General features: G+C 38.6%; 1 protein-coding gene across 1 annotated transcript in view; it reads left to right on the top strand.

The window, feature by feature from the left end:
• Nucleotides 1–10,798: 10,798 nt before the first annotated feature.
• Nucleotides 10,799–26,612, top strand: part of Smp_147920 (ubiquitinyl hydrolase-BAP1 (C12 family)) — a gene marked incomplete at both ends in the record, with an annotated part of 28,322 nt that continues 12,508 nt past the window's right edge. Inside the window, 2 exons of the mRNA XM_018794661.1 lie at nucleotides 10,799–10,975; nucleotides 20,503–21,291. Coding sequence (XP_018649051.1) covers nucleotides 10,799–10,975; nucleotides 20,503–21,291 — 966 coding nt within the window. The remainder of the gene's footprint in view (nucleotides 10,976–20,502; nucleotides 21,292–26,612) is intronic.

Raw genomic sequence — 26,612 nt, 5'->3', positions numbered from 1 at the left:
CCTTAAGCTCATCTCCAAACAAGTACTCTCCCCGAGAGCCTCAATAATTGGACTACACCTCTCAGTTTGCTTCAGATATACAACACATTTCTGGAGCGAACAATATAGTTGCAGAGGCCTTGTCTCGTATAACGTCCTTGAACAGTTTCTAAGGCATCAACCTCCTAAAACTCGTCCAGCTTCGAAACGAAGACACTGATCTTCAGCACGACTTATCCTCAACAACCCTTAAACTGCTCGTTAAACAGATGGGAACAGGTAGGGAAGGCTTATTATGTGACATATCTACAGGCAGGGATCACTCAATCGTGTCGAAACATTATTGACGCAACGTCTTCAATACATTGCACAAACTTTCTCATCCAGGTGTTCGTGCATCCATCAAGCTCAAAGGAGAATGGTTTTTCTGGCCTAGTATGAATAAAGATGTGAGGTAGTGGACACGATTCTGTGTAAGCTGTAAGAAATCTAAGGTGATTAGACACAACAAATGTCCCTTAGGCTCTTTCAGAACTCCTGCTGCTCATCCCGATCATGTTCATCTGGAGTGGGTAGGACCTTTACCAGATTCAAATGGATACTCTTATCTTTTAACCTGTGTAGACTGTTTCGTCCAATAACCAGAAGTAGTACCCATGAGGGACATTGATGCTGAAATAGTGGCCCGTGCCTTTGTCAAACGATGGGTAATGATCTGTAGCAGTAAATAAATCCCCAAAATTATTAGCTCTGTAAGTTCACTACATTTAGTTCTGACCACATTGTTCTTAATGGACTTGTAGTGAACTACTTTTCTCGACGAGAACACGAGTGGTATAATGAAAACAATTATTATTGTAACCAATTGTACCAGTGATAGTTTTACTGTACTCGTTTTGTTTAGCTGTATCAAAAGCACTTTCCTTTTGAACTTTCTTGTGCTCTGCCTTTTTGCCTGTACCCCTTGGCACGTCTCGGTATTCTTTCGATACCACGAGACCGCCAATAGATATACCTTATCTGGACCAATTACAGCCTTCTGGTTTACTACCAATCGAAGGAACCAAGTCGTTTTCGAGCGCGTAATCTTACTGTAGTGGTGATCATAGTCAATCGAGACTCGACGCCATCTACAGACTCATCTGGCGGAAGGCGCTCGGCCATGCATCCACACCAGATCACGAGTGGGTACGCCATGTTCAACCTCTACAATCGCTAGTCAGTTTTGATCAGTCATTTCGCGATATATTTGTAGCCTATTGGCATATATCTTCGAAAACCCTCGCTTCTGATTTTTGATTTCACTGGGTGGGCACGTTTCGGTTATCAAAGGTGTTACTGGTTAAAAATTTGTCAATGTCCGAATACTTGTGGCATCTTCAGTTCTGTAAGTCATTGACACTGATGCTAACCTCTTGAGCTTTGCTGGACACACATTAGCCGAAGATACTCAGTCACGAATTCGAACCACATAACGAATGGGCGAGCCATGCTACGCATTCCTCGCAACAGTTATTCAGCTTCGGTAGAAATCTTTGGCCAGAATTAGACCTGTTAGTAATGGCCTGGATTTATTTCGACACTGTGACTAAGTATCACCAAAAAATGCATTGCAACAGAGGCAAGACTGGCAATAGAATATTCACAGATTATACTGCAGTGAAGTGACTCCAACACTGAATTAAAATAATCCAATATACATTGTATTAAAATAAGTGCAGACTATCCAGAATGTCACATAGCGTGTCTCAAGTATTTGTACATCAATATGGAAGTGGAGTATGATCAAGAGACAGATAAATAGACATGCATGGAATATTAGAAGGATTCACACGCAAAGTTTTCGAAGTAACCTCACAGCTGGTCCCAATCCAGACAACGGAATCGAACCGTCGCATTTGACTGCTTTATGGCCAGTTAGATATCTTCTTCGGAAATCAGCACATAAATGTGTTCATTTAGCATGTCCATATTAAGTACTACGGTGTCCTAGCCGGTGTTATCCAACCATAATTATTATTTTGCATACAAACAAAAAATTAAAAGACCCAATTACATGATTCGGTCTTTAATTACCTCGAACCAAGATTTGGGTGGAAGCTCGCACTTAGGATAGCACTGCAGACTATAAATTGCCAGATCATTTGGTGTAAATCTTTAACAAACGTTGACAGACATCCTATGAGATGGCGGTAGAAGGAGGCTCACCAAGTGATGAGTTCTCGTTAAAAGGGGTCATATTGAACTAAATAAAATCGGACCAAAAACCATCTCTATGAGATACAGGATTCATGACTAAGTTTGATGACACTAAGTTAGTCTCATGGGATCCTAATCATGCTCATTTCTTGGAGACTTAGCGCTTAGGCAGAGCTTTCGGCAGCAACCTAAAAGTGACGTTTCAGTAGTCCAATTGTTCTCAATGTAGTGTACAATGGCAAAACATACGAATATCCTTCTTCACTAAGTGGTTTTCAGCCAAGTTATGTCGTTTATGCGATAACTTTTTCAGTTGCTCACTACTGTATGTATATCTCTGAAAGCTGTTCCATTTCTCACGAACTCTTTTCTTGAACCGAAAGTCACTTAAAATCCTATTGATGTCAGTGACGGAAAGCTTATCATATAAAAACCATCTAATTAAAAATCAAAAATGCCGTGGTCCGAAATTAAAAGTAATAGCATTGAGGATACGACTAGTATTCTAACTTTACAACTAGCTACCAGTAGCACCTTCTATAATCGAAACCCTTTCGGCCAAATAGAAATCAGAAGTCAGGCGAGAAGAGGTAGGAAAGATATATTTGATACGTTACCAATATATCGAGAGGCGTTTGTTCTTAGCTGACTATTGAAACGTAGGAGCTGTGTCCCACGCCGAGTTGCAACGTGATCTGGTACGGATGCATGACCGAAAGCCTTCAGTTAAACAAGTCCACTTAAACAACGTGGTCAGCATCCAATGTCGAACACTTAGAAAGCTACTGATTTTGGGGAATTATTTACAGCTGCAGATCACTCCCCCCCTAGTGAGGTAGTGATGCTCCTAAGACGTGACCAGCCAGAAGTTTAAACCCAACGAGTTTGTCGTTGGCAAACACTCTTCTGATAGCTTGCTTCGTTTAGCAGCGTCTGGTCGTCTTTCCTTAAACTAAGGGACCATGAGGTACAACATAACAATAAAGAAATAAAATACAATGAAAATTTCGGTTCCTTGGGAAACTTCGTCGTTCTTTTCCAGCCGTCCTGGAAAAGAGAAAAAATAGAACGTGAATACTTTTAGTAGATCTGGGGTTCTGATGTCTTTGAAGTAGTTTATAGGAGATTATTAACAGCTAAATACTTTGTTCGGGAAGATTCGGAAGATACTAATACATACACAAGGTGAATGACTATTCAACAAGATCTGAGAGTAGTTGTAATCCTCCCATTAGAGTTTTCATCATAAATCCGTTTCTTTTAACTTTTTAGTAACAGTATAATACTATAGTATTATACCATGTATAAATCTTTCTGGCTAAAAAATAGGATTCTTTAAAATAATTATCACTGGATACGTTCTGGATTTAATGAAACATATTTTGACTGCTGGATTTCTGACAGGTTGACATTTGAAACATTAAGATTCTTGTGCCAGTTTCGTCTTGGGCTGTACCTGACTGATGTCCGAAGTGAGATTGTGGACTTTGTAGCTTATGTTGATTTTTTGTCATCACTAGGCCTTAATAAAATGCAAATTTATTTAATGAATGTTAGTATTTTCCGTTTTTAATGATATTTTGTCAAAAATAAGGCTAGTAGTTTATGAAAGTGCTCTAATCATCCATCTTTTGATCAAACGATATGAAAAGAAGTTCGTAATCAGTTACTTTGACTTGATATTAAATGATGTATTATTTGGGACTCTTTTTAAGTCGACTTTCAAAGTGGGATGTCGGTTTATATGGTTCCACACTTAGAACTTTCAAACTGCTGAACGGAAGTACCAAACTGCTTGTTCCTTGGTATCTCGGGGTTACTGGAAGGGTTTTACAGTTATGGAACAGTGTAACTTGTTTTAGTTTTTAAGAGGCTTAAAAGTATAGGGAAATAATTATCACTAGGAGTGATAGGAGAGTTTCATGTCGACAAGTCTCCTCTCAGTGCCTTGTAAAATAAAGTAAATCTAAAGTCTTTTTTCAAGAAAACAATAATGGTATTTTCAGTCTGTCTCAATTCTAAAAGTGGATTGTAAGATGTAACCATGACAAGTTTTTCACGTATATTTGTGAGCTCTTTTCCGTGTTCTGCCGTGGTAATGTTCACGTAAGTGTAGTTTGGTACTTAGACGTCTTAATGGTCCTTTGAGGTGAAGGGGGACCTAAAATTCAAGCATTACAAATAGCTTCAGTTCTCAGATCGCTTATAATCCTAAGAAGAAACCATATACCCGCGTGATTTATTGGCTGCAGAATCTGAATAGTAATGGACATCTATCATATCAAATGGGGCACTTTTCAAGCACTTTTCTACGGATCTAAAAACGATAATGGAATCGCTCAGGAGTTATGAGGTCGATGTCCCACTGTTATTCACTTTTGTAATTTCGCATCTACTGATATTATGAGAGAGTTCTTGGTGGCACAATCATTTATTCTACTCAAGTTTTCTTGAAGAGTAGATGTCGATAACTTACATCTCCCTTTAAATCTTAAGTTTGTTCTCATGTAGCACGACCTTAATGCCGAGATTATTTAGTAGACCATTAACATGTAATAGAAGTGATCTGAATATGGACACTTGTACTCTGTTCAACATCATGAACTAATACGAAAACACAATTTCTAACTGCTTTTAGCCTCTTCATTTGGTAATTCTGTATCCATTTAGTTAAGTATCCACTGGTGCTCAATGATTTCAGTTTTTAGTAACAGATTCTATGATTAACAATGTCGAATGCCTTGAAGAAATTTAAGAAGCCTATATATGCAGAACTTATGTTCCACTGAGTGTCCAGCTATTCCAGGTCATTGGTTCTATCCGGTTACCCAAACCAAAATATGTGGGTGTGGTTAAAGTTTGTGATAGAGGCTTAAAATCACACACCCTTGATGCTAAACCACTGCTCAAACAATTTATTTGTTACTTTGCTTGACTGTCACAACTACGAACAGCAAAAAAAGTTAGAAATTGGCAGTTCCTATCTTGTTCAGTCAGTGATCTTGAGTGCTGTTAAAGGTATGAGGGCAGTTATCACTTCCCGGCTGCCCACACCGTGGAAGGGTTCTTCTGGAGGTACCTGAAAAGGAAATTGGATTAGAAGTGGTCTTAGTGACCAGAAAGCGTGACCGCCGTGTCCAAGGGACAACTGCTTGAGGTCGATCACCCACGACCTTTTTGTGGGTAATTTTTGTGCTAGCTCCGTACTTGTTGGGACCTTACCGACGGAGACGGACATCCATGGGATAAGGCGAGATGTGCATTTTTAAGGTCGACCTTTTCTAACCCCACCCCTCCTTGTGGGGTAGGCAGCATCTCTGTTGTTCTGGTTTTATTTATTTATTTATTTAAACACAAATATTGGTACAAGGAAGCACCAGATACATATGCGCCGCACAAATCTCGATTTGTGTGAGGGCTGTGATACTGCCCAGGCGCCCAAACTGAAGCAGGTGGTTTTCCTAGGGGGCCACACTCAGAGCCTTTGACCTAAAGGTTTCACCCACAAGGCAGTGGAGCATCGTAAGGAGATGCAGTCCCATGGTAGCCGGTGACCAACAATTATTTCATACGCCATTTGTTTCCTCAGGATAATGGAACCCATGTGCACCATTGGTTTGGAATCAGGGTTTTCCAACTCCCCTAGGTGGACGCGCCGTGTCCACCAACCCGGTTAAAGCGCCGGACATTCGCTTTTCGTCCTCTCAGTTTCGTAAACAATACCCCCGCCACGAGAAAACAGTGAGTAGGACTTCCCTGTCAGAGGCTTTATACGCGTGACCATGTGAGAGCATTTGGAGAGGGAGAGCAGACTCTCCCCACTCTCGGCCGTACCAGGGCATTTGAGGGCACAGGCGTTCTGGTTGTCTGAAGGAAATACCTTACTGCCGTCACGCCTCTGTGCAGTCAGCAGTACGACTTCGCCTTCGGACCTTGGGTTTGCTGCTTTTAGTCTTACCGCTCTGCAACTGACCTTTCTGGCATGGTAGGACCTTGAGGAACGATTGTTCCAGCCAGTATAGCTCGATTGGTTCATCATGATAGTCAAGCTCGACCACCACGTTAAGGTAGCAGCAACCTTTTTCGTGCAAGGACAGTCACTTGATTGAAACATAGTTTACTCTTGATAATTGAGTCCTGGAAGTTAGTTGCAAGAGGAAAGCTAAGTATATCTTTACGTTTCTGTATGATTCAAGATCTGAATACATCTTGGCTTACAGATGTGTATGGGCTCAAATACCTCAGTGTCTCTTTGCTGTTGGGACGCCTGAATTCCACAGTGATTAGGCCACTATAGAATAAGTTGGGGCAACTGTCAACGGAAAGAGATATATTTGGGTAGGAGTAATTACATTGGAATTCCTTATTGAGTAGGATAGTAACCTCGTTATGGGCGTTAAGTACCGTTAAGGAACGCTGATCCAATATGTTTGATGCAAGATAAACCTTTTTCTTCATCAAGCTGCACAACAGCTTGATTTCGTTTTATACAGATTTGGTCGAGGTGGTTTAGTAACTTATTCTATTCTATTTGATTTTTACTAATAAGAGTGATATATTTAGAATATCCCAATGAGTACGAAGATTAAATTTTCTGAGGTTTCGTGGCTCACTACAAGCCACTTTGATTTTTAGGATACATTTACCCCGTAGTTCCCTATACAATGACTAGTCTCTGGTGTTATAGGAAGTATAATTTTTTCTGAGTTGAACACATACCTATTGATCTTGCGTGCACTGTGCTTCGGTCAGAAGAAAAACCTTAGCAGTTTGGCTTGTGACTGACAAAGCGGGTTAAGTGGACTGATGGAGTAAATAAGGATGCATTTAAATATATCGCAATTAGATCCATTCACACATGTACTAGGTTCTATGTTGGTTATGAATGACTACGATCTATATTAGACTTACACGTATTTATCAATCACTCATGGGTATTTTTATTTTTGAGTGAGGTGTAGCGCCAATACTTAGTGTGCTGGTTGTTTAGTATTTTGGAAAGGTATCATTTCTATTCCTATTAACGTCTTCATTTCTCTCAACTTTTGAGGACTCATGACTTGTGGTTAGGACAAGAGTTTTATTCTGGTCTTTTCTAACTGTAATAAACTTGATTATTTGGCTATCGTTGAAATGCGGATTTCGCTCTTTTTAGGTTAGTTACCGTGGGGACAAATTGCCTGCACTTGGAGTTTTTAGTTTGATAGATTATACATGTAAAATCTTTGTATAATTACTTTGTGAGGAAGTGATGTTTTGACTGATGAGCTTGATAATTTTCTGTGTATCAGATCTTACTAATTCCAGGCCAATTCGGAATATACTTACAGTCTTTCATCATGGAAAAAGATGCCATTCCTCATTGAAATAGTCTTTTTGAAAACACGTAGTAGGAGCAGTAGGTTCATACAAGCCTCATCTTATTGCTGAAGCATAGTTAAAAATGGACTTGTGACATATAACAGAAATGTCTTGGGCTAAATGTATTTAAGGCTATGCATGCAGGTAGGTATTATGAGCAGTATACAAGAATGCAATTATAAACCGTCACAACAAAGCTCACGATCTGTCGGTTGGAGTTTTTCTCGTCACTGGTGAAGTATTTCTTGCGAGTGTTCACAAGGCAGTAGAATTTGAAACTGGTCTTGAACAGAAAAAGATACTGAGTATTTCAAAAACTATTGTGAGAAATCTCACTAACTACTGGTGTCTATAGTCAGCCAGTCAATCACAACGTAGAACTTCGTACGCACGTACATCAGTTCAAGTTGCCATACCACATTAGCACAGAGATGCAGTTGTTGATTCAAATCCCATAGTGGTAGAAATAGTAAGAGTATAAGCATTATGTGAAAGATTAGGGTTTGAAGATGTTATTGAAGGAGTATAATCCAATGAAATAAATTTGGAAAGAGAAAAAAGATAGAGACATGAAGAATCCAGAAGATTAGAAATCGGCAGAACACAAAGAGTGGATGCACTTGCGCCATTGCAAACGATTTTGAGCCATGTCATTCAAGGTCTCTAACCATCGATTGCTATCATCTCGCGGTAGGTAGTCTATAAGTAAGCTGAATACCTCACTTCCTCCTGAAATAAGGACTGATAACACTTTATTTTGATACATCACTGTTAAGTTATCTAGTTTATCTTATAATTATCTATCATTTTTATTTGGGTACCCAAGCGATAGGTCAAGAAAATCTGAAAAATTAGCGATATATGGAGTTATCAAGAAAATATCGGTCTGTCTAAATTTACATGCAATTATCAGTAGTTTTACTTTTGGTTGAACTAAATGGATGTATCTCCAGAATATTATCATGCTATCTTACTTGACACATTCTTTCAGCTCTGTGTTGTACCGACATTTTGTGTTGTAAATGATTTAAAATGTCAGATGTAGTCAAACTCCTGTTCTGTCATAGACGATAAAAATGGTATAAATTAGACTAACTTAGACTCTGTATATCACCAATTTAAGCTGCGCTTTGATAGCTTAGTGATTCAAGTGAACTACGACTGTTTACCCTGAAGATTTATGAAATGGACTAATAAGTTATGCAGACGGAGCTGTATATGAGACATTGGTACTGTAGACGTATTTAAACATTGTGGGGAAGATCACAGTATTTATTTATATTTTCTTCAACTACAGCATACTGAAACATTTAAACTCAAGACGATTTTTTACATCGATATTGCGAGTGATTGTCCTTTTACTTTTGGTAATGTTCTTTTGACCTCTAAAAATTGAACCTATTTAATTCTATTCTAAATAACATTTAGCTCATCTATGCAAAAAACGCATCTGGAGTATTTTATTTGTGAACTCATAACTGTAATCCACTAAGTTAAGTAGGTGGGTAGACACCATAATTATTGACCACTCTCTCCATTCTTGTTTTACTTTGTCGTTGACATGTTTTTAGGGATAACACTTTCCTCATCTAAATTTCCAGGAGTTGAACTTTTACCGGGAGATTCTCTCGGAGACCTAGAATATGCCGATGACATAGTTCTATTTGATCAAGACGCTGACAAAATGCAGTCTTTTGACCACTATAAGCACAATGCAGGCATGTTCGTGATGCGATTCTCCCCTTCGAAATGCAAAATGCTGCTTCAGGATTAGATTGCATCGGCACCTGGATTAATGATAGGGGATGAAGCAATTGAGCGTGTCGACCGCTTCACTTATCTTAGGAGTGTCATCAGCCCTTGTGGTCTGGTGTGTGACGAAATCATAGCACTGATACAGAAGGCTCGTCTAGCTTTTGCCAACTTGCGTCATTTATGGCGTAGGCGAGATATCCGTCTATCAATTAAGGGACGAGTATACTGCTCAGCAGTTCGCTCTGTTTTACTTCATAGCAGTGAAACACGGCTAGTAAGAGTAAAGGATATTTGTAGATTACTAGTATTCGATCATAAGTGTCTCCGAAGCATTACTCGTATATTCTGGGACCACCGAGTAAGTAATGCAGTTGTTAGGAAACGGGTTCTAGGTAAGAATGGCAAATCGATTGATGAAGTAGTGAAACCTCATCAGTTGAGATGTCTGGGACATGTGTTACGTATGCCCAACCGCTGACTGCCCCGACGTGCGATGTTTTATGGTGTAGGACTAGGTTGAAAGAAAGGTAGGGGTGGCCAGACTCAAACGTGGCATAAATCCATGAAGTCACTGACAAGTGGACTGAGCCATGTTGGTAGGTGTAGACTACCTGTTTGGGATCCGCGAGATGATGGTAACCGATGGTTAGAGACCTTGAATGACAGCTCAAAATCATTTGCAGTGGCGAAGGTGCATCCTCTCTTTGTGTTCTACCAAATTCTAATCTTCTGAATTCCTCATGTCACTAACCTTTTTCTCTTTCCAAAGTTACTTAACTGGATTATACTCCTTGAATAACATCTTCAAACCCTAATCTTTCACATAATGCTTATACTCTTACTACTTCTACCACTATGGGATTTGAATCAACAACTGCATCTCTGTGCTAATATGGTATGGCAACTTGAACTGATGTACGTGCGTACGAAGTTCTACGTTGTTACTGACTGTCTGTGACTAGGTTGTTCGTTCGTCTCAGTTTTGATACGGGATTTATTTATGAATTCGGTTGTCATTAGACTAATCTTGGTTGAGATTCTGAATTAGTTCTATTGATCCTTTTGTCGACATACAACACCAAGCTGAATTTTTATCTCTTAATTTTGAAAAGGTTAAGTAAGAACAACTCCAAAATAAAGTTGATGATGTGTAAACGCTTGGGAATGAAGTAGTTACTATTCGGGAAATGAGTAGGCGAAGGTGTCTCTTAAGTCTACATTTTGGATAGCGTTTGTATTTATATTACTAGATGATACAAACGAGCTATTTTGGTGTTTTATATATGTGATTGCTTAATTTGTTGTGCTATCAAAGGTCAAAGTATCAAGATGTTACTTAGTGAATTGACCGCAAATGAACTTATTCACTTTCAGAGAGTATACTGTAATGTTACTTTATGGCCTTTTAAGAGACCTTTAAATGTAATACTTCTATTTTAGTTTTATATTTATCTAAAGATTTTTTGGATATTTTACCATTCTTTCTATTCTAGTTACAAGCACTATGAGTCAGGCAGAATGGCTGGAGTTGGAAAGCGACCCTGGGTTATTTACTTTACTTTTGGAAGATTTTGGAGTTCAAGGAGTTCAAGTGGAGGAAATTTATGACTTATCTAAACCTATCACTGAAATTGTTTATGGCTTTATATTTTTATTTCATTGGAACAAAGCTAAAAAGAAGGTAAGATAAACCGCTTGACAGGTTTTCTTGATTAACGTGTCACTATGTATACATATAAATTTCATAATAAAGACTACTTTAAGATTGATTGAATTCCTTGGATTACTAAGTTATTTAAATTGAATGACTTGAAGTTAATTATAATTTAATTTTGACAGATTTCAAGCCTCTGATTCATAAGACATTTATGATGTTCAGATATTTTAATCCCTATTACCGACCCTTCCTCACTAGCTCCAACTTATTTTTCTCATGCAGCTACTGTCGACATTTCAAACTTAAGAAATGCCGTTCTTTGGCTTTTAAAATAACACAGGATTACGTTTTAAAGCTTTTGATTGTCGGACTATCTTTCAGATCAGGTAATGGGCTCCAATAACAAAGCCATAAGAATTATCACGTTTTAGAGCATAACTTGTCAATATGGTTAGCTTATGTGCTTTTCCATATGGGTATTTGGAGTTTTGTCAGCATTTTCTCTCGAATCAGAATGGACATGGTTTTTTTCAAATCGTATGTTGCTGCTAACTTCAAATTGAAGTAATTAAATAATAAGTTCTACTGAGAGCCTCCTAATCCCATAGGAAAAACTGGATACTCAGATGTAGTCGTTGTAACGAGTAAGCTTCACATTCAAACTAGTGGAATAGATTATGCGAAAAAATAGTTGTGTTTTTTTAATTCACCCATCCCCCCTAATTTTGACAGTTTTCTGAAACAGTGTTCTGACAACCACCTATTTCTGGCAAGTACCATCTTCAGTCATGATGAGAGATATTGTCTAATCTATTAATTATTATCGGCATCAAAGCAATAGTGGACGAGAAAGTCCATTGTGCCATAACTCTTCGGCATACAGTTGGGACGGTGTAGCGGCCTCATCTACATAAAGTCCGGTTTACCTCCACCCTGCCAAACAGTGGTAAGGACTGTTGACGGGCTTTAGCAGAAAGCTGGAGAACACTAATACACCTCGACGTTCTCTGCATCAATGAATACTTGGAAACGTTCCCCAACTGGCTCCGTAGGGAAGGGAGCTAAAATCTCGACTAGCAAAAGTCTACGCTATTGTCTTAAGCAGTAGTAAAGGACGAAAGAAAAGGGATGAAATATATAGAATTGGTGGATTACAGTAGTCGCTTGTTCAAACCTATTGCAAACTATACAACAACATCTTTAACGGAAGTCCAAGGAATTACTCGTTAGGTGTGCCAACTTGTAAATCAAGTTTTATCTAATATTATTTACTAACCACCCTAGCAACAAATAACAAACATTAGGTCTTTCTTAGTTTAAATCACTGATTGATCTTAGCTAGATCACCAGTGGAAACTATGAACCACTAAACATGTGTTTCATATTAGTGTAGGATTCAGCCAAGACCAGCTCCTTATTTAAACCATGGGAGTTCTACAATTTGTACGAAATCCTTTATACTAAACCTTTCTATAGGTTTTGGTCAGCCTACTATTATTGTATCTATTACCTGAATAAGTACTTACCCGTAAATTTGATTATAGTTGCCATTGTTTCGAATACAATCGTTTTAGAATTATAAGCAGTTTTTACACTTTTATTGTTTATTAAAAGGAATAACTCTATATACGCCTGGATTTTATGTAGTCATTATTAGATTACTGTTTTAAATCGATAATTAGTTTTCTTTTACTTTGATTCCCATGGGTTTTTTGTCATTGAAGCAGAGTGATGGCCACAGTCAGTCAGTCAGTCAGTCACAGCGTAGAACTTCGTACGTACGTACATCAGTTCGAGTTGCCATACCACATTAGCACAGAGATGCGGTTGTTGATTCAAATCCCATAGTGATAGAAATAGTTAGAGTATAAGCATTATGTGAAATATTAGGGTTTGAAGATGTTATTGAAGGAGTATAATCCAATGAAATAAATTTGGAAAGAGAAAAAAGATAGAGACATGAAGAATCCAGAAGATTAGAAATCGGCAGAACACAAAGAGTGGATGCACTTGCGCCATTGCAAACGATTTTGAGCCATGTCATTCAAGGTCTCTAACCATCGATTGCTATCATCTCGCGGATCCCAACCAGGTAGTCTACACCAACCAACATGTCCACACTTTGTGTTTGGGCTATTTATACTATCTGGCTGCCCAAACCGAAGTAAGTGGAACCAGAGTCGAACTCTCAACCATCTAGTGGTTGAAAGTCACTGCCCCGCTGCTTACCTTATATTCATAACCTAAATCAATCTACATTACGAACTGTGATTAATGCAACTGGTTTAATTTCATTAAACTATGATGTACCATATGTATTAATAAGCAACCTAATTTTTCTTGTTCAGGTGAAACACTAATAATTATTTATACGCATATATATATATATATATATATATATATATATATAAACAGATAAGTTTTTAACCGATCGTTATTTGTGCTACATGGCAGTACTTTTTATATCCTTGACACAAGTTTCATCTTCTGATTATCCTCCCATTACATTTTATAGTTGCTTTAAATATTATTATCAATCCCTAGATGAAAATATCTGAGTAATAACTAGTCGTCAAAAACTAACTTTTGACTACAAGCACACTCGTCATTTAGTTATTAGATCTCAATGTTTGAAGGTTTATAGTTTGATAGTTAAGGTTGATTACAACAGTGAAAATATTGCAACAAGCTAACATCATCATGATCTGAGGTACAAGTAATTTAACACGGGTTAACGTAACAGTCTTTCGGTAACCAAGGATAGTAAAGTTAGTTCACTCGCCATGAAGACAAGATAATATAGTTTAAAATTGGGTTTTTGTGATCAGGATATCCTTGTTCATCGTATTGAAGAAAATTTGTCCGTGTACAAGTTGTAAACATAGGCTGTGATGGCTGGATAATTTCCAGAAAAAACCTTATTGAAATGAGACTTAAGATTGACTAGGTCAAAAATCAGTACATCTTTTCGCAAAATAACTTTTACTTAAGAGGCTTGAAGAAAAAGAAGCTGTAAAATTCAGTTTTTATCTCAGCAGCGTTGAAATTTTGACCTGAACTGCGTAGGTAAATCCCAACAACCTGATTGCGGTCTGCACTGTAACTCTGATCACTGATTGGAGACTTTAGGTGATATCTAAGTGGGGCAGATGGATTCACTTTTTATTTTTTCTAGATCTTGAGTTTTCCGTATTTTTTCATACATATCTCGTTTTCTTTCTTTCTGGAATTATATTCTCCAATTTTGACCGTAGATGCTACCTTGCCATAGTAGTCGGGCTTGCTTATCATAATGACTCTATCGAGCTATATTAGCTGGAACACACGTTCCTTTAGGTCCTACCATGCCAGATGGATCGATTGAAGAACTCTGAGACTAAAAGCAACAACTTAAGGTCAGAGGGCGAAGTCTTACTGTTGTCTGTAGAGGGATGTAATAGCAGTGTTTTTTCCCTTGAACAATGAGCATCAGCGATTCTACCTTCTCATAACGGAAAGAAGGGGCTAGAAAGATCGACCCTAAAAATGCTACACCTCACCTTACCCCACGGATTCTCATCTCCGGCGGTGAGGTTTTATCAAGTGAGGAGCTTGCTCGACAAAAACATCTCATGAAAAGGCCATGAGCTACCTACCTTAAACAGTTGTCCTTTGGGCTCTACAGTAACGTCCTCAGGTCACTAAGACCACCACTAACTTCAGTTTTATCATCCTCTCAAGAAGAAATATCTTTCCACGTTGTAGGCAACCTGAAAGCGACAACCGCCCTCATACCTCCATCAGCACCCGAGATCATCTTGTTCGCGACCATATTCCTCCCTCACCTCTTAATAATCCTCCCATCCCCACGACTAACCCTTCTTGTATATCTTTATCACTACGCACCATCAATGATTTGAGTTCATGAAATGTTATTCCTGGTCTCCTGAAACAACGCTCTAAAGTAAATGTTGGAGCTCTTGATGTTCAAACCTTGTGTTAGATTGAGCGACAGGCTTCCTTAGCCGGTACTTTAGAACCCTGCGCCATCGATGTATGCTGCGTTTCCGAAACGCGCACCGTTTGATCAAACGAGACAGTAAGAACTCGAAAAGATAGTAACACACACCGTTGTCTTTTCGTTGTCTCTGTCTACGCTCCCACTGATCACAGCTCAGATGAAGTTAAAGATGAAATTTGTAGGAAGCTATACAACCTTTATAAGCTAAACGCTCAGATTTAGGTAAACTAAACCAATCCGAAAGGCACGTAGGTGGATCTTACGGTGTTGCGGCTCAGGGAACATAATGGCGACCATTTGTTGTAACTATGCTCAGGTAATCGTCTATTTCTGGTAAACACCAAGTTTAAACTTAGGAGAAGCATTGTCTGGCGTGGCAACCTCCACAATTGACTCATCGATGGACTCAAATAGATCATATTGCCACTATCCATCGTTGAAAGGTTTCGATAGAAGACTGCCTCCCATTCTGGAGCACATTTTTAGACTCGGACCATGCTCTATTTTGAGCACGTATTTGTCTGCATCTTACTCGACATAGAAAAGTCATATCAAGGAAACCCCTTTGTATTCAACTTAGTGATGAAAAAGTTAAGAATATATTTCAGGAACAACTAGAGAAGGAGTTAATCAACTATAAGAGTGATATCCATCTCTAAGTAGCTTGGTATGATATTCAAAAGGCTGTGGAAATAGCACTGATATCTACTTGTAACTTAAATAAAAAAGTTAGGAAAAATCAGTGGATTTTAGTGGTGTCTACATAACTGGTAGGTGATAGGAAACTCATCCTGTTTGGCCCAACACGATGAGGAGCGGCGAAAGGTTAAATATAGGTTAATAAAAAAGCTACACAATTGTCATAAGCAGTGGTAGGTAGCGAAAGCGAGAGGTAGAAAGGGGAAAGGAAAGAGGTAACAGCAGACAAATGTTCATACTTATCAGGGAAACGTGCATTAAAAATACGACTGTTGGTGGAACTATCTCGAAAAAAGACGGGAAGATCATTCACTCAATCCAGGAGATTGGACTGATAGGCAGAACACTTTAGGGAATAGTTCAACTGGACTTAAGCCACACTTCGGTTGCCCACTATCTACAAGCAACTCGAGTGGCAAATTAATGTAAGTCCTCCAACTCTTAGTGAGGTTGAAAAGACTATAAACAATTTAAAGCATAGGAAGGCAGCAGGGTTTGATGGACTAAACACTGAGATTTTTAGGAATGGTGGTCCAGTTTTAGCCATTAGATTAACTGAGATCTTAGCTAAAATCTGGGGACTGGACGTAGTCCTACCTGACTGATCTCGATCTCTTATCGTCCCAGTTTATAAGAAAAGGACAAAAATCCTCTTGTGATAATCACAGAGGAGTCATTTTAGCTATAGTGTCTAAACTATTAGCCTCAAAAATACTTCGTCTAGAGCTGGTGAAGAGCGAACTAGAGAAAAGCAAACTGGTTTCCGAACTGGGGGTGGGTCTATAGACCGTATATACACTCTTCGGAGGGTTATGAAATATGGACATTCTTTTCGACGTACGACTATAGATGTACATTGAGATTGTACAGACTCTACTTAAACACTAATGGTCGAGTCAGAGCCTATGGCTAACTTTGACCGGAATCGGTTACTTCAATTAGTGTTCGTCAAGATTGTCTCCTTTCCCCAGTTTTACTTAACATTTCTATAGAGATGCTTTCGGAGGTAACGCTTTCATTGTCTGGCTTTCCAGGGGTTGATCTACCAAGGAGATTCACTTGTTGACTTAGGATATGCACATGACATAGTTCCGTTTGGCGAATACGCTGAAAATTTAGGCATGTGTGAGATGAGGTTGTTTTATTTCAAATGTAAAATGTTACCTTAGTTATGGCCTGCGTTATCTCCTGAAACTCCGCCTGTAGCTCTTCTAGAGTTACTGGCAGTCTCAAGCCCGGGTAAAGGAGGAAGGTTGGACATGGGGTCGGCAACCTCATCCCGTAGAAAACTAACTCGCTAAAAAAACGCTAACCCGGAAAAATAATTCAAACTATTTAAACTCTATCCTGGGATTTTAAGGAAAAATTATGACGCCTCATGATGAAAGCCAAGATCCTTGGGGAGTCACGAGGCCGATGCCCCTTCTAACGACCGGAGCAAAAAATTATATAGGTAAATGGAACATCCGGACCATGTGGGAGACCGGGAAAACCAGTCAAATAGCAACGGAAATGAGGTAATGCAAATTGGCAGTACTCGGAATCAGCGAAACCCATTGGACCCAAGCTGGACAGCAAAGACTAGATACGGGAGAGATGCTTCTGTGATCCGGTCACGAAGAGGAAAATGCTCCACATACTCAGGGAGTTGCTTTAATGTTGTCCAGAGAAGCACGAAATGCGCTTGTAGGATGGGAATCTCATGGATCCAGGATAATTAAAACATCATTCAAAACAAAGAAGGAGGCAATCATAATAAGTATCATCTAATGTTATGCACCCACCAATGACAGCAACGACGACATTAAACATCAGTTCCATGAGAGGCTGCAATCATTCATAGCTAAGTGCCCAGCAAACGACCTGACCATCCTGATGGGAAACCTGAACTCCAAAGTCGGAATGGACAACAACGGTTATAAAGGTATCATAGGATGACATGCACTGACTGGGAGAAACGAACGCTAATCCAGTGAGATTTGCAAATCTATGTGCATTCAACAAATTGATTATAGGCAGCACAATATTTCCACAAAAACGCATACACAAAGCAACATGCATCTCATCACATCACACCACGGAGAACCAGATGGATCATACCTGCATCAATAAAATATGCAGAAGGTCAATGGAAGATGTGGGAACAAGGAGAGGAGCTGATATAGCTTCAAATAATGTTTTCAACAGAGTGTTATTGAACCGGATGAAAAACTCAGTAGACGCTCAACTTCAAGATCAATAGGCTGGATTCTGTAAGGATCGGTCGTGCACAGACCGAATTGCGACGTTACGAATCATCGTCAAACGATCAGTTGAGTGGAATTCGTCTGTATACATTAACTTCATTGACTATGATATGGCGTTCGACAGTATGGACAGGAGAACATAATGGAAACTTCTTCGACACTATGGAGTTACTGAAAAGGTTGTCAACATTTTCCAGAACTCATACGACGGACTACACTGCAAAGTCGTGCATGGAGGACAGCTGACAGATGCATTTCCAGTAGGGACCGGAGTCAGACAAGCTGTCTACTCTTGCCCTTCATGTTTCTTCTGGTGAAAACCTTGACATCTGAGGAGAAGCACGGAATACTAGTGACATCTCGGAATCAATTAGACGATTTGGACTTCGCAGATGACCTAGCCTTCCTATCCCAAACACGCGAACAAATACAGACGAAGACAACTAATTTAGCGGCAGCCTCTGCATCAGTAGGCCTCAACATACACAAAGAAAAAGCAAGATTCTCAAATACAACACGGAGAACGCCAAGCCAATCGCATTTGATGACAAAACTGTGGAAGATGTGGGAACATTCACGTACCTGGGAAGCATCATTGATGAACCAGGAGGACCTGACGTACATATAAAGTCAAGGACTAGCAAAGCATGGACACCATTTCTACAACTGAATAACATATGGAACTCAAAACAACTGTCTGCAAGCCAACATCAAAGTCACAATCTTCAATACGAACGTCAAGACACTTCTACTGTATGAAGCTGAAACTTGGAGAACTACTACAACCATCATCAAAACTGAATAAGTATTTATCATCAATTGTCTACACAAGATATTCAATGTCCGTTGATCGGATACTATCAGCAACGACCTACTCTGACAGAGATCAAACCAACTTCCAGATGAAGAGGAAATTAGGAAAAGACAGTGGGAGTGGATGGGATATACATTGTGGAAATCATCAAACTGCATCACGAGGCAAGTCCTAGCTTGAAATCTTGAAGGGAGATGGAAAAGAGGAAGACTTAGGAACACATTACCACGGGAAATAGAAGCAGATATGAATAGGATGAGTGTTAACTGGAAAGAACTGGATAGGATTGCCCAGAACAGGTTTGATGGAGAATGGTGGTTGGCGGCCTGTGCTCCTCGACGAGGGGTAACAGGTGTAAGTAAGTAAGTCATCGCCTGAATTAATGATAAGGAGTGGAGTAGTTAAACACGTAGACCGTTTCATTTATCTTGGAATTCTCATCATTACTAACAATCTGATATCTGACAAAATTTCAGCACAGGTTCAGAAGGCTCGATTGTCTTTTGTCAACTGGCGTCACTTTTGGCTTAAGACATCTGTCCACCAACTAAAGAATACTTTCACTGAGCAACAGTTTGCTCCATTCTACTTCACGGATGTGAAACGTGGCCATTAAGAACAGGGGATACTCATAGGTTATCAGTATTCGATCATAGGTGTCTTCGAAGTATTGCTTGTGTATTTTGGGACTACGAAGTAAGCAATGACTGGGTTAGGAATGAGGTGCTAGGTAAAGATGGGAAATCGATTGATGAAATAGTAAATTTTCATCAACTATGGTGGTTGGTATATGTGTTGTGTATACCTAACCACCACCTACCTCGACGGGCAATGTTTTATGGTGTAGGAGTAGGGTAGAATAAAGCTAGAGGCACCATAACCAAACCATGGCACCAGTCCATGAAGACATTGAGAATTGGACTAAGTCATGATAATAGGTGTAGAACACCTTACTGGGGTCCGAATGATTATTGTAATCGATAATTAGAGAATGAATAACATGGCTCAAAATTGTTTTTGATGGCGCGAGTGAATCTGTTCTTTGTTTTATCCCTAATTCTGAGATTCTAAGTTCCTCTTATTTGTTTTTATTTCACTAATTTGTATTTTCTTGAATTGTATTTTCAATGAGTAATCTTTACCGTTACCACCGATGCTGTCAATACCTCTACTATTCTGAGATTTGGCCCGACAATTTTGTCTCTCTCTTTGCTAATGGAGTATACCAAGTTGAACCGATGCGCATTCGTACCAGGTTCTACTTTGTGACTGACTGACCTACCAACTGATTTTCATTGTTTAATCTGTCTCGCTATCATTCATTCTAACATTATTTTAACTTCTTTACAATTCTTCTTGCTTATTTCGACTCACCGTGGTAAAGTGGTATTACAATTTGATTTGAAGCATATTTATGCTAGATTCTACCTACCTTTATACATATATTGAAGGTATCGGTAATATCATATACTGACGGATATGAATGATTATCATTTGAGAAGCTGAATCGCTGAATGAATCCGCTTAAGTGTTGATGAGTCCTAGAGATAATTGACTAAAAAATAGAGACTTATCCATGCAGAGAAATGATCACTTGCATGGAGAAAAGAAGAAACGAAATAAGACGAAAAGATAACTAAACACCATCTAAACTTTATGGTTGAAATCTCAGTTAGATTTACCAATCTTTATCGTAGTGTACCATGTTTGATATTTAGTATGATTTTTATTTTGAGTTATTGTAAAATTCACATCAGACTACATTTTTCTATCTGTTTTGAATAATTCTAAGCCATGTCGCCGTACTGGAAGGGGTTCAACCGGTTCGGTAAGCAATACAATTTCTCCGAGTTCTTACACACCTGTTTCCACTTGTGATGTGCGATCAAATTCAGTTACACCGAAGACGGGAAATAATGGTTCTCGTCACCGTTCAGCATCTGGATCATGCCAGGATATTATTACTACTCCAGAGTTCAAGTCTGTTGGTGAAATCTCAGAATGCAAGTCGATAATTCCTATTCCGGACAAAACAGAGATTTTCTTTGCTCACCAAGTTGTGCAAAATTCTTGCGCTACTCACGCTTTACTGAGTATTTTGTTAAATAGACCTGAAATAAATATAGGACATATGTTAGCTGAATTTCAAAAAGCTACTCGTTATTTATCACCAGAAGCTAAAGGCCTTGCCATCGGAAGTATGCCACAACTTGCTCAGGCACATAATCGACATGCTGCAAAACCGCTAACAGTTTGCAAGGACGAAACAATATCTAATTTGGAATTACCTGAACCAAGTCAAGCTGCAGCAACCGCAGCAGCAATCGCTAAGGCTAGTATAGGAACGGTGAATTGTGTGAATTCATCCGATTCGAGCCCTAGTCTTGCTACTACAACAGGATCTAACGTAACAATTCCAGATACATTTCATTTTGTTTGTTATGTTCCTATTGGTGGGTTTTTATATGAACTAGATGGTCTTACATCTGAACCAATAAATCATGGTCCGTTAAAGAATCCAAACGATCAATTTGCTTGGACTGAACAGTGTGCTGACGTTTTGAAGGAGCGTATGCAAGAAGTAAGTCGAAGTGCAATGAATTCTAATATATCGAGATATAATTTCTTAGCTGTTTCATTTCACATTATCTTTACAATAATCTTAACATTTTATTTATCCTTTTCAAAACATAATAGTATAATGAAAAAGGAGAAATGCAACTTATCAGTCTTGCTGCGTTATATTGTGAACCATATACAACATGTTTGATTTTTTCGGTAATGCCCTTGGTACAACCAAGGGTGGATTAACATTCTCTTCCATTTGACATTGTCTCACTTGCCTATTCTCTTTTATTTCCGTTTCATGCTTCTTTTATTTGCTAACTAGTACCGCAGATCACCTATGGTAGAAATCCTATCTTATATAAACTAGCCGAATTCACTGACTGATTGGTCGAATGTTGATTTCTACTACTGAATATGATTTCTAAACCAGGATTTCAGAAACCACGACTCCTGTTCAAACTGACCTCCTTCAACGTTCATAAACTAATGTAGATCGGACGATAGATAGTGTTGACTACGTCCTTAGAAAGTCTCAACATCGAAGTCTGTTGTTTGAGACTCAGATTGAAGATTAGTGAAGTACTACACATTCACTCTCCATCTGTCAATTAAAAGAGCTTGTTATATGTGCGTTTATTTGAGGAGCCCTGTGGCATCTTCGTCTGGTTTGACTAGTGTTGGTGTCGCACTAAGCCCTAGAGCAGAGGCAACACTAATCAACTGGATCCTCATTAGCAGTCGATTATATGCTGTCAGATTAGAAAGCTCTATCAAATTCACAAGAAATCGCTGTGAGAAACGTTATATTTCCGTTATCTTTCTCTAAACCGTGAGAGATTGCAGCACGACTGTAGTCAAGAATGAGTTCTACCACCAGTTAAGTAACTTTTCAGAAAGTGTGTTCGACAGATATTTTAGTACTGGTCGGATATTTGGATTTGCAGATCGGGCATCTAGACACAGAGGAGAGTCTCTTGGGTGGACAATGAGGACTTGTCGGTCTCAAGTCAGATAACAATGATCATCTCCTGCAACTGTGCGCAAATTACTACTTGTTTCTGGCCAACACTAACCATCGGCACAGACAGATATATACTTGATATATTCTGACGAGAATAATGAATGTTAACTGTTGGGATCTACTTATGGACTAACACTACATATATTTTTGTTGTATAATTAATTAACTAAACTATGCATATTCATTTTCCTTTTATTATAAGCTTTATTTTGACCCATTGTCTATTATACGATTTACCGTTCTTGAGTTATGCCCAGTCTATTAATTACAGTCTTCCACATTCACAGCCACTTTGGACTAGATCTCGTGCAAATTCTGTTTTCTATTTTATGGTACGATGTGATCAGTTTGGTTTGTATATAAACCTAGTATGTTTGAAGTACATGATTCATATTGTGGAGGCTGAGATTGGTGTTCTGGACTCAACAGGCAGGAAGAAGGATCTAGACTGCTCGTTCGCGTTTGTGCGTCATTGGTCCGGTCGATAAGTCACTGTTCTCTGATTGGCGGTATCATCACGTTATATATTAAAGGGCACAAGACCACAAGTTATAACAGTACTACCTGGCATTCTCCCTCTGCAACTCAAACCTGGACTCGGATTGATCACATCGTGATCAGTTACCGCTGATGTGATCATGTATAAAACTGTTGCTCCTTTCGAAGTGCTTATTTGGACTCTGATCATGGCATCATTTGCGCTGATCTTGTCTTACCCTTCAGTGGCCAACAAATCCATCGTTCTGAACGGACCTATGTAAGCAAATTGGATGAAGTTTCTATTGCCACTAAATATCAAACCGAACTAAGTTCAAAGCTAGATATTAACCCATAGCAGCTCACGTACATTTGATTTTGTTCACATTTAATTTGGTTAAGCCCCTTTGTTAACTCATTTAACGGACAGAGTCATTCGTACAATAACAACTTATCTATACCATTGTGCCTTTATTATTGTTGCACTTGTGTGAACATGTATACTTGAGCATTGCTTAATGTCTACACACATATTCATTCTGCTACCTTTAGTGTTAGTCACTTAATTGATTCGACAGTTCATTCATTTTCCTATGTGTATATATGTACATTTTAATCCTGTTTATACACTCGCACACTTATTCGACTCACTCGCTTGCTTTTTGGCACTAGCCTTTCATTCTTGCGTCACGTGCCTGTGGTTTCGGTGATTTGTGCGTGGTGCAATAATAAGCGTGATCAACACTTCATATTCATTTTCTGATTTGTACACCGTGGGGAGGGTTATTTAGCGACGGTTATCAGGACGAACAATATACGACGTTTAAGGATTATATCGAATACCGACCACTACAAACCCACCGAAAAGTATAGATGAGTACTGGCTGCATTTTCATGACCCTATGAAGATGGTGAGTAAAGTGATTTGCAGCTTCGCGAAACGTTCCGCTTATAAGGGCTAGTTTTTTACAGTCTCCTTACCACTCCTCAAGGCATGTCAGTCTACCTCAGTTAAGTCTGCGTACGAACCGAAAAGTCTGGTGGTCGAGGCATGTTAACGAGTTGGATTCAGCAGCTGCGTCTGGTAACTACTGAAAACTGTCTCAACTCATCATATCCAGTGGGAGAAGGGAATCTGGTGTAAGTGAAACAATTTACAAGTCTGACGGGATGCCATTCAATTACATCCAACGATGCGTTGGACGATGGGGGAAGTTCTTCGGGGCACGGTCCAGTTTATCTTCTGTCCCAGGGACATCGTTTTGGTCGTAAATGTGTTGATCGTGTCTTCATCCCCCTCCCGATGTAGAACAACACCCTACTCATTACAATCAAACAATTGTTGTGTTTGTGTGATAATTAGGAGTATTTGAATTATAGTATAAACTAGGAATCTCAGAAATAACGCAATTTAATCAAGAAGTGCTAGATGAACACGAACAAATGTATTGTATTTGGAATTCGAATTCAAGCAGTCATCAAGTACAAAGGAATCATTGGTTCATGTAAACATCACAGTTTGCTAATATCTATCACCTTCAAATCGTTAGATAGGACTGTGATATTGGGTTGTCTGTTGAAGAAGAGTGTGCCTGAGAAGTTTATTAACATTTTGAAGGCTCTGAGTGCAAACACCTTAGGGAAAGTGAAGGCATACGACCACTTCTTTCCATTTTTCCATTCAGGCAATCGAGTTAGACGGAGTTGCCTAATTCCGAAATTTCTCTTCAACCTTACCATCGATGACGTTCTGGAAACAGCTTTGGCGGAAGTGGGTAGTGGTGATGTGGATCTGTTACCGAGAGAAAGACTTCGACCTTGCGTATGTGAATGATATTACCTTACTGTACGATAATAATCAAGGTATGCAGATCGCACTTAATCAGTCGTCAATCAGTGTCAGTTGGTACGGCACGTACTTAGCACCTTCTAAGTGTAGAGTATTTTGACAAGACTGTCAGGAGCCTATACCTGCGCTCACTCTTGGTATTGAACAGTTAGAAGCAGTCTAGGATTTCATGCATCTGGCTAGCTGTGTGAGTGTTTGTGGTGGCCTGAATGATGAAATCAATTAATGTATGGTCAAATCCTGAGTGGCTTATGTGAATTCGGGCGATCTTTGGTTCTGTCGTGATGTTATTCTGGGTGTAAAAGGTCGGGTGTACAATGTGCTCGTGAGAGCAGTTTGGAAACCTGGCCTCTTCGAGTTGATGACGTTAAGTGACTCTCTGTCTTTTATCGTCACTATCTACTAAGGATTGTCGACATTCAATGGCAACGCTATCTTAGTGGTGTATAGGTTCTGAACGTGTGTTCATGGACAGTGACGATAGTTCAACTTGTGTCACACTACCTTGAAACACGAACTTGGGTGACTTGGACATGTACTACGAATGTTGCTCCAGCAAATTTTACGTTGTGCATTATGTACCGATGCTAGGACTGGTTGGAAGAAGGGGAGAGGTGGTCAGTCTATGATATGATGTCGTGGTATGGAAGAAAGCTGTATAGGACTAGCGTTTATCGGTTCATCACAACTCCCTGGATAGGATTCTAGAAATAGTGCAACATGTTAACCTGAGACATTATCAGACTTGGGTCAGAAAAGTAGCTGATGCTGTTCCTACTGTAGATTTATTTTATGTTCTTCATGAAAGTGAAAGCGATTTTGTTAACCGAAAGAATTCTTTCTGGTCATATTTTTGATCGTCACTGTCTTATTGTAAGGTACTCTCGTTTACATGTTATTTTTAATCAATTTATTTTGATTGCATCCTCTCTATTATATTTAAACTGTGCTTATATGTGAATTCTGTGTATGGATTTTCTATGTATATTTACTAAAATATTGTGAGATTACAAACAGATATTTTGTCATGCAATTTATTTTTTGAAGATTGTTATGTACTAAGAAGTCATTGATATCAATCATGCTGATGATGTTCTATCATACAGCGTTTCATCATCGCCATTAACTCATATTGTTACAATTGATTTTTATTACAATACTTAAAATATCCTTGTGTGTAAATTGAACGTAATATTTCATTACCAGTGAAATACTGTCAATAGTGCAAACTCTCACTTTGAAATTTAGTAAAAATAACGAATCGAGTGAAAAAAATTTGTTTTCAGTTAGTTTTTCTTCATTGTTCTACAACTACAATGAAATAATACCCATCGAGTAGTTACGTAACGTAATTCTTGAAACACTCAAATCAGATGCTAATTCTTCACTACCCTTAATACGTTTGTGTAGATTCAAGTAGAGAAATTTTAGCAATTAATTATGTTTACTTGTTGCTCTTTGTGAAATCAGACACATCTACAAGAACTTAATTAACTGTTCCACTTGCAACGAAAGAAATAAAGGAGTCTGTAATTAAACTATCGAAAATTATAGTCAATATATTAAACGAAACTAGGAAATTTTATATCAGGAGTCACCGTTTTTGGAATAGTTTAAAATTTAAAGATTAGGTTTTCATTTCATTTATGTACATATTATTTAATCTTAAGACCAATAATGACTATACAACTGGTATCATGAATACACTTTTGTTTTCAATAAACAATGCACTTGGATTTCCTAGATAATATTATGTAGAGTACATTCATATTCTTAGTGTTTTTATGATAAAAGACTATTTGTTTTCAATCTATTTAATCATTTATGTATGGTGTTTAACGCCCATAGAAATCGTATACTTCGCCTAAAAAACCCATAACTTTTTTTTATTTAAAATATAATTGTATTTCCATAGATTTGATCACTTTTTATTCAATTCTTTGTTTTCAAACACTACCTTCGTGATCATAGCAAGATGTTCGGTATA

The sequence above is a fragment of the Schistosoma mansoni genome, chromosome 1, assembly GCF_000237925.1.
Source record: "Schistosoma mansoni strain Puerto Rico chromosome 1, complete genome".
Taxonomy (NCBI): Eukaryota; Metazoa; Platyhelminthes; class Trematoda; order Strigeidida; family Schistosomatidae; genus Schistosoma; species Schistosoma mansoni.
Note: the sequence above shows the minus strand (reverse complement) of the source record. Positions and strands in the feature narration are given on the sequence as shown.